Source organism: Dreissena polymorpha, chromosome 5, assembly GCF_020536995.1.
Source record: "Dreissena polymorpha isolate Duluth1 chromosome 5, UMN_Dpol_1.0, whole genome shotgun sequence".
Classification (NCBI taxonomy): Eukaryota; Metazoa; Mollusca; class Bivalvia; order Myida; family Dreissenidae; genus Dreissena; species Dreissena polymorpha.
In genome coordinates, this window is record NC_068359.1 from 16,516,879 (window position 1) to 16,527,158 (window position 10,280).

Sequence of the window (10,280 nt, forward strand, 5' to 3'; positions counted from 1 at the left end):
TACACTATTAGTTTGGAAAACTGTCATGTCTTAATATAATGTGTACAGCTTGAATGAAAATCTGGACTCCGGCTCGAGAAATCTCAAAATCTGTATCTAAATGTTCCAACTCCTGCTGACACTGTTGAGAAACAATATATGTTGATTGCTGAAATATCGGCCTGGACTCATTTAATAGCTGGTTAGCATTTACGGTATCTGCTTGATCTGCTGTTTGAGAAGGACGGTCTGTATTTACGTTTATTGCTCCTGCTAAAAACAAACGTTTAGGAGTAGAACGAACAGTTCGCAATCTGTGGTTTGCCCACGCCTCATTCCACGTGTCAAGTTTATGGCTTATGTTCGAAAGGAAAACAAAATGCAGTGCGTATATGTGGCGCTCATCCAGAGGATCTAGAATACTTTCCTCTTCCATATAAAAGAAAAGGTCATGGAAGTAAGACAAAACACCTTCGTACACATCCCTCCTAATTCTCTCAACACGCTGGTAATGAACGCTTTTGCCTGTTATCCAGCATATATCTGGCAATATCAAGATTTTCCATTCCTTGATCTGTTCGAACTTTTTTTGGAATCCCATATTTTGCTACAGCTTCCTTAAAGCAGCCGTATACTGTTTTGGACTTGTTGTTATCGATACATTTAAGAAAAACAACAAAACGACTGAAGCCATCAACACCACCAGAAATAATGAATCTCCATCGAATTAGCTTGTGATTACTATCAATGTGCCATACATAATTTGGGGTCTCCACGTTGTAGATTCTTCTGTGCAAACGTCTGTGGCGTCTCTCTTGAATCCCTTCTTTATCGACAATGTGCAGTCGTTCTCTTAATTGGGACCTCTTTACCTGTACGGAGTGCAAAATAGTCTTGTTAGTAAGAGACATTTTAACATTTTCTTTTCCACCTATCATTTACAATGGGTAGCATTCTTATCACCAAGGCAATACAGTATAAATAAATCAATACAATAGGAGAGCCGACTCTATCTTGAAATTGTCTTTTGCAAAAAAGATGTTAAATTATCTCTTTATAAGTGACATGGTTCAGTAGTCTGTTTCCAGGGAAGGCAACTCACTATTTTGGATCTTAGTCGATCAAGCAGTATGAACTTTACGAATTTGAAATATAATACTGCTGACCTCATCAACACATTCACCAAAGTCAAACACGCATGTCGGCATTTCCAATGACAATTGTGACTGGTTCAATTTGAAATTGTCATTATCGCAACTGGATCTTTTCGGACTGTATTTTTTCCTTTATCGCATGCTTTATATATTAATAGTGGAATAACACTATATATCTAATTATAATATATGGTGACATATTGTTTGCTTCGTTTGCTTATACATATTCTAAAATGACTGAACTATATGCAGAAATATTCAAGAATCCATAATCGAACATATTTTTTGCACAGGATATATTTGCATTTTTTCAGCTAGATAATACCGACAAGCAATCATCTAAATACTATGTGCATTGACTACGGTCTTTGCAAATTTTTCCAAGCAAAACTGAATGATAATGGATCAGGAATAGCAACACATGGATATTAATATTGAAAGGGGATTTGGGGTTACGCCTTTGTGGAGATTCTATCGGTTATATCACGGCGACATGTACCCTATCAATTGCCCTTGTATTTCATAACCAGTAATGCAAAATATTATTTCCAAGCCACTGACTGCTTTTTCCACGTGAATACAGAAGTTTAGTGGTGTTAGACGAATAAATCCCGTCATTAAACGTCAGAGAGAATGTTGCCCGGCCAAGTCGTATTTCGAACATCCAACCCATGTATTTAGACTCAGACACTACCGACTGATCCTGAGGCCTCCGTGCACTAGTTATTAAAGTACTTGATTTGAAATCACAAGGCAATGCCCGCTTGCGACCATTTCGGATTTTCGTGAGAAGAATTCTTCCGGCTGACTTGCGGAAGTTCGATATTTCTATCCAGATTATCAATCTAGTCACTAATGAGCCGGGTAGCTCAATATAACTGAAATAATGGAGACACGATGTAAAACCCTATGCAAATAAACTCAAAAGTGACTGAGCTATTGATGCGTGTCTAGAATAAGTATATACCACGGGCTGCATTGGGTAGGTTTCATATGGGAAAGCAGTCAGTAGCTTGAAAACAAATGTGTGAAGTGGGCCTACTATGGTGAGAGTACGTGAATGTAGGAATAGAAAGAGTGATCGACGTATTATTACTAGAATGCTTTTGTTTATGACCTGATCAAACACAATTCCAAACAAATGCACTTTACTCAGATGTCACTATATCCGATTATCTCATGGAATGGCCCATATTTACTAGACATAGCTTTTTAGTAGAAAGAAGGCCCGTAGGAAGGACAATGTAATTGAAGGGGCACAGTCTTTCTAGGGGGTGGGTCCCTCAAGAAAATGTCTATTCCTAGATGGCTCTGGTGTGCTCTAACAATGTTTCACGCGTTCCAAAAAGGTAAAATAAAAACATAAATCTATGAACATATCAACTCAAATTAACATCAATTCTAAAATCTATGATAGTACATTTTTGGGCTAGGTGCACTCACTATTCCTACGGGCCTGGAAAGTATGGGCAGAGCTTTGGGTACTTGATGGGTATCCGTAATTCGGTTACATTATAGCTGCACACGTATATAATTTCCTCGGAATCAATATAAGACTTCCTGGTCATAGACTGCTTTCCAACATGCACAGAGGGGCATAGTGGTAACATAAGTATAGTAAGTATATTTGGAAATAACGTAAATGAAAGTAAGAGAAATGTACGAGTACCTTTATTCCTCTCACACGAAGTATCTGTCCTATCATTTTCTCTCCGCAGCGAGGATACTCGGTATAAAGCTCTCTGACATGTTTGTCTAGCGTTTGGTTGTCAATATCAGTAAAACTGTGCACATATATGTTGAACTGACTCATTCGGCGAAACACTGTTCTCTCTGATACATCCAACATTTTAGCCATATCTTTCACAGTAAAGCCCGATTCCAACAATGTATGAATCATATCCTTTGTTATTTCGAACTTAAACACCTTGTTCTTTTTCCAAATGGGATACATTCAACACGTAATCTCATCATATCTGCATTGCTATTAATTCCAAGATTAACAAAGTCTTTCCTTGTCAGATTACAAATAATGTCAGGGGTTATTTTTTCGCTCCTGAATTTCAAAAAATGTGCATCCAAGTTAACGCTTCTTAAAACACGTTCCATTGCCTTTATCTTTAATATTTTGGTTGAAGGTTGAAGGTTATGTACAAATACAGGTAAATAATGGGTATGTTTAGAACACATTACAGTATTTGCAGAACAGTTGGTTGTGTTCGCAGAACGTGTAGTCATCTCGAGATAACGGTAAGGATTGTACACAATGAACTGCGATAAGGATACGTTACAAAGTTGCACACATAGAACAACAGTAAAATGCACAAAACGACCAGTCTAATATACAGAACAATGTTTCACTTACTCGAAAAACACTTGTTCATAGCGAAATGACATAAGCACATAATAAACATTTGTAAACACAGAACAACTTTAAGATTTACAAAGCGAATTGCCGAATTTACAGAACGAATTTTACTTTTCAACGAACAAACGGTTTTTCATAGAGAGCGGTTTTGATAACGTACTAAACACTACAGTGTAACTACATAACGGAGTGTGTATTGCACAGAACAAAGTGCGCTTTGTAGAGAACAACAATAAAATCGGATAAAACCAATTGAAATATGTAAATAACCATTTGTAAATTGCACAGCAAAACTCGTCATACATACATAACGCATTATCTAAAGCACATAAAGATGTGTAATTTGCACACAACAAAAAGTTTTTTGTACAGAGCAAAGTTAATTCTGAACATAATACAATGATAATTGCACCAAACAAAATGCGAAGTTTACAAGACGGAATTTTGTTTGTACAGAACGATAGATGAACTATATATAACACAATGCAGATTTCACTCTACAACTTGTTGCTTGTACCTAACGATATTCGAATCCCACGTAACGACCATAGACATGCAGACAACGAAAATAAAAGTATATAGGCGAGACAGCTGAGGCGTTCCATAGTTTTACGCTAAAATGGAAAGTACGCCTTAGTTTTAAATGTTATAATTTGCTGAAATCTGGCTGAATATATTCCGTCAAGGCTTGGGGCTTCAGCAGATGACAACTGCGTGTTATCTATGCAAATACATATAAGAAGGAGGCTTGGATTGGGTATTGAAAATGTATGTTTACATTTTGCATATATCATTACCATAAAGAACGAAAATAAACAGACTTTGACACACGTGATGTTTGCAAAACTGTCAACTTTAACTCGTGTATGATTGATCCAAATTTAGTTCAGATTTATGAAAGTCTACCCATAATTGGAACTATAGGCAGAAAATATTAATATAAATGTTTCGATTGCCTAACTGACGTATATTTTTACCTGTATGAATCAATTGCTTTACATTTACAATGATTTTCACATAAGCTGGCAATAAACTAAGCTTCAGAACGGATATAATTATGAAACCTCAAAGTTCAATATCATCTTAAATGCATCAGAGTGGGCATAAATCAGCTGTAATAGTGAGATTTTAAGTTTATAAATGAACTGCACTCCTGTCATATCTTGACATCTTTGTCACTGCACCGGGTCATATCATTTTTTCATCAACATGTTGAATGTTAAGTCGAATTTCTTCACCAATACGATTTTTTAAGAAACCCTGACGGATATGTTCCTCGGGGACATTGGTTCTCATTTTCGGTGCAAAATGTTTTTCACTGGCATACCTTTAAACAGACTGTCAACCACGAATGACGAAAAAAGAAAAGTTCTAAAATACCGTGTTTTTTTTTAAATTATTAGTTTATATTGATTAAAATATCACGACTGGTAAAACAGTTCATTTTCGACTTCGAAACTTCGATGAGATACTTCACAAAATCCTATTGGACATCGGGTGAAGGTGCGGGTGACTGTACAGGTGCGGGGGGTCGGATACTCCCAAAAATAAAATGTGACTTAAAATGTTCAACTTGTATGTACACTTTACAGTGTTACTGATAGCCGATTACACCACCACTGCCGGCTGAAGAGCAGCCTTAAAACTGTCTACAGTGTCTAGCTGAAGCACTTGGTCAGGTAGGCGATTCCACGGGACAATAACTCGCGGGAAGAAGGAATGTTGATAAGCATTTATCTTACAGTGATAAGGAATGAATTTCATCTCATGTCGAGCTGATGGAACAGGCAGAATAGATGTTGGAACTGCAACTAAGTTGTGCACAACTTTATACATAAGTACTAAGTCAGCGTTGTATCTTCGTTTTTCCAAAGAAGGCCAGTTCAACTCCTGGATCATAGATGTTACACTACTAGGGTTCTGGTAATTAAACGGTTTGCCAAGTACGAACCTGGCGGCATTACGTTGGATTTGTTCAATTTGTGACACTTGTGTTTTTTGTTGAGGATTCCAAATTGTAGAGCTGTATTCCAATTTCGGTCTCACTAGTGTGTGGTAGGCGCGTTCTTTGACTCGTTTAGGACAATGTCTTAGATTGCGTTTCAAGAAACCTAAGGCACTGGAGGCCTTTGAGGTGATGTTGTCGATGTGTAGATTAAATTTTAGTTTTTAATTGAGTTCAACTCCCAAGTAGGTGTGGTTTTTAACAATTTCAAGTGACGTTCCTTGCATTTTATAGTCGAATTTTGAGATGTTTCTCTTTGTAGTTATGTTCATGATTGCACATTTGTCAATGTTAAATTGCATTTGCCAGGTAGTACTCCAGTTGACTAGGGTGTTTAAGTCGTTCTGAAGTAGACAATGATCATCTTTGGATCTTATTGGTGTATATACTACACAGTCGTCGGCAAATAGACGAATAGATGAAGAAATGTTTGTGGCAATGTCGTTTATGAACAAAAAGAAATAATGTTGGTCCTAAAACGGTTCCCTGCGGCACGCCTGAAGTTACCTTGGATAGGTTAGAAGATTCACCATCTATGACAACTTGCTGTAATCGGTCGTTTAAGAAACTGCTCACCCAGGACAAGGTGTTGTTACGTATGCCATAAAAGGACATTTTTTCGGCTAGTCTACGATGAGGGACTTTGTCGAACACATAGCAAAATCGAGTATCGCCATGTCTACATGAAGACCTTGGTTCATATGTTTGGAAATTTCATCAGTTGTCAGTAGTAATTGTGTCTCGCAAGATCTTTTAGTGCGGAACCCGTGTTGGTTTTCATGAAGTATGTTGTTAATATCTAGATGTTTCATAATTTGAGAGACAACTATATGTTCAAGCATTTTTGAGACGACTGCTGTCAGACTAACAGGTCTATAATTTGACGGTTTTGTTCTGTCTCCTTTTTTGAAGATAGGTACAATAATGGCCTGTTTCCAGTCTTTTGGTATATCGTGGGTGTCTAGAGATTGTTGGTAAAGGTTTTGCAGTATTGGACTTATTACTTCCGATGTTTCTTTTAGTGCTATGATTGGCATTTTGTCTGGACCACTTGCTTTTTTTACGTTTAGTCGTTTGATGAAGTTTAATACCCCTTGGGCTGTAACATGAATATTTGGCATGGTTGGGTGTGGTGAACAACCTTTTATTTGGAATGTTATCAAGGTCTTCGTTAGTAAATACAGAGCAGAATTGTTCGTTAAGAATCTCGGCTTTGTCTTTCGCGCTTTCACCAATCCGTCCGTTGTTTTTTAAGGTTCCAATGCTCATAGTGTCCTGTTTCCTGGATTTAATATATTTATAAAAGTTTTTACCCGCTTTGTCATTTTCTGGGTCAATTAGCCTTCTGATGTAGTTGTAGTAAGATGTATGTAGTTCATTTCTGACAGTTTTTCTATATTTATGAAATGTTTCTTTGTCTTCGTTGCTTTGAGATTCCCTGGCCCTATTGTACAGTTTTTGCTTTTTATTTATCATCCGTTTCAGTTTATGTGTCATCCATGGTATGTCTGGTTTTCCTTTCAGTACTTTTTTTCGGGATGTTTCTTTCCATGGTTGAGAATAATGCGTCTTTGAAATTAGTCCAGTTTTCTTCTACTTTTTTTATGAAGCCGTTTGAAGGTAGTTAACACTAAAATCTGACATATCTTTCCGGATTTTAATCCAATCCGCTTCTTTGTAATTAAAGATAGTTTTCGGGGCTTTCTTGCTAATAATCGGTTTAATACTGGTAATAACTGATAGAATATCATGATCGCTCAATCCAATCGGAGGGCAGGTGATATGGCGTTGTATTAGGGTTGGATGACTTGTAAGTAATAGGTCTAGTATCCTGCCTTGTCGGGTTGGTAGAGTGTTAATCTGCTCGAGTGAATTATAAGAGCTTATCTGGATTAGCTTATCACACTGAGCCTTGTCTCTTGCTCCAACGCATGTACCACCTACATACCAATTGATGTCGCCAAGGTTAAAGTCGCCTCCTAAAAATATTTTCATGTTTTTGTAGTTATGGTTGTTTTGTATGAAGGATAATGATTTGTTTAGTTCATCGAGTGCATCTGCTTTGGATTTTGGTTCTCTGTAGAATGCGCCGACAAGTACCGTTTCGTTAACCGATGTTGTGATTTTGGTCCATATGATTTCACAGTTAGAGTCTAAGTCTAAACATTCTTCAGCGGGTAGTTCTGGTCGTACCATTATCATGACGCATCCGCCGCCTTTGTCAATAAGTTCCTTCCTGTCTTTCCTAAATATTTGGTATTTATGTTCAGCTGGTATGTTAGGCGGTAAGATTTCTGCGTTTAAGTATTCACTGTTAGTATGGGTTTCCGAGCCTATGATAATATCGGGTGCACAGCTCGATATGATGTTATAAAGTTCCGCTCTCTTGTTCCGTACACTTTGAAAGTTTATTACAAGCAATCTAAGATAGTTTTTATCTGTTTGCGTGATCGGGTTTCTGATGGTAACTGTTACTGTCCTCACTGGATGGTTCAGGGACATAAGAGGTACCTAGGTATGATGATGTTGGTTCGCTTTCTATGCTATTTGAGTGCGAAGAAATAGTGTCGATTGTGATCGTTGAAATGTTGGAGGTTATGTCCTGTGTGATGTTACCGCGCTTAGGGGTTGATGAATAATATGCCTTGTTCGTAGTATAAGGCCCTACACTGCTGCTACACACACCCTACACTCATATTTTCAGTATATTCGGTAATTAAATTTCGCGATGTGAAAAAAAAGCGGCGTACAATTAAAAAAAGAGCGGTGCTTCTCCTTTTTTAAATTGCTCTTCTCTTTTTTCTATCTTGTGGCCACGAGTTAGCTATGTCTTGGCCACGAGATAGAAAAAGAGGAGTGCAAAACTAAATAAAAGCGGCGTACAATTAAAAAAAGAGCGGTGCAGTAAATAAAGGCAGAGTGCATTAAACAAAAGAGCAGATAATTTTTGCTATCTCGAGATCCCGACTAAGCTAACTCGTGGCCACGAGTTAGTCAGCCAATCAAATTGTTTGTTATTTCACTTTAACGTTTACCTTTGATCATCATGGCCGACAGAAACGAGTTGATCGTAAGGTATTTCCAGGAAGGACTTTCATATCGCCAAATGTGTGATGTACTGTTAAAAACACATAGTGTATCAATATATGTACGTCACATACACCGGGTCCTGCGACCGTTTGGCTTAAAAAGAAGGGACTACTAAAATATTCGGACAGTTATAGACTTCATATTAAACGAACTTGGAGGTTCGGGAAGCCTTCACGGCTATAGAATGTTGAAACAGAGATGTTTGGCCCATGGACTGAGGGTGCGGACTAGTGATGTACAAACGATTCTTCAAATATGTGATCCAGAAGGTAGGTAACTGGATAGTTTTAAAACCTGTTTTGCTATGTATACTACATGCATGATATATGCATGTATATAGGTCATTTTCCAATAGTCTTAAACTAAGAACCATTTGAATTTTGTGTTTACGGCAGCTTAAACCAGTAAAGTATTTGTATATTTCTCCCAAACAAGCAGGGCTTTAAACATTTTATTTTACAAAGATTTCTATTGAAAAATGTCGTTATGTTAACCGTGCCTTACCGTGTAAATACATACGACTATATATCCGTCCGTATTTTGGTCCGTTCAATTATACTTGCAATTGAATTTAAAGTGGGTGCACAGCTTTTAAACTGACTTGGTAAATCTTGACAATGTCATGTCGTGTCGATTGTAGAATTTTAATAACTGTATCGAGGAATCACTCCTTATCCTCATTTTTTCACCACCCGTCGCATAATAATCATTATGAGTGCAGCGACGTACAATGTAGATGAATGTTTGTCAGCAAACGTGTAGTTGTGCACACAGTGTCTCATTTGCAGATAATCAATGTATCAATACACGATTGCCCTTGACATCTATATGTTGTCTCATTGCTGATTATGGTGATGGTTACCCCAAACAGTCGCTACACCGCAATCGAATCAGTAATGGGTATCTATTAATGTTTTCAGACAGGAATATCTTCAAGAAGTAGTGTTGTGCAGATTAATCATTTCGTTCATTTGGAAGTTTTTAAGAGAGAATCTAAGAACTTTCCTAAAATGTAATAAATTTGTTTCACTCATGTCAGTTTCATATATACATGAAGTTTTTTTTGGCATTATTGTCATTGATTCTAAAAATACACTTAATTGTTTATTTAGTTTTCCATTTTGACAGCATATTTTTTGCACATAAAAATGAATCAAAAATTTTCATCATAGAGGAATTTAGTTTGAGATTTTTATAGGAAGCTTTCAGAATACCAACCCTGGTTTTAGATGCGTTGTTATTTTAAGCGCTTCTACCTCTGCCTTAATTGCAAAAAGAGTTTAAAGATACCCATTCAAGTTGTACAGAGATAGATTTGCCGTCCATGCCAAATATTGTAAAATATGACAAGTACATGTACTTTTCTTGTTTGGTGTAGAGCTAGTTATATTTTACCGGTATTGATAATTTTAATAACTCAATAATTTTACCACTGCTTTTCAAAACAAACACTAGACTACAGGTTACTGTTTTCTTGTCATTGTAACAAATTGTGCATTTGTATACACTTAACGAGATGTGGGTTTTCATGATTCTCGAAAGAATAGTGCTTCAATTTGTAAATTTTAATAGCTGAGGTAAAGTTACTGATTTCTTAGAATAAAGACGCATTGTCACCTAGATTGAGGCGTGATAATCGCTAAATATGGAAATGTGAAACTCGTCTATTGCCCATCACACTTAC

At 36.9% G+C, this 10,280-nt stretch overlaps 1 protein-coding gene across 1 annotated transcript; it reads right to left on the reverse strand.

Moving 5' to 3' along the window:
- Positions 1-476: 476 nt before the first annotated feature.
- LOC127831066 (uncharacterized) lies at positions 477-3,241 on the reverse strand. The gene is made up of 2 exons (XM_052356052.1): positions 2,803-3,241; positions 477-851 (listed from the first exon to the last, which is right to left on the reverse strand). The coding sequence occupies exons 1-2, from the start codon at positions 3,085-3,087 to the stop codon at positions 477-479; spliced, it is 660 nt and encodes a 219-aa protein (XP_052212012.1). The 5' UTR covers positions 3,088-3,241.
- Positions 3,242-10,280: the final 7,039 nt, after the last annotated feature.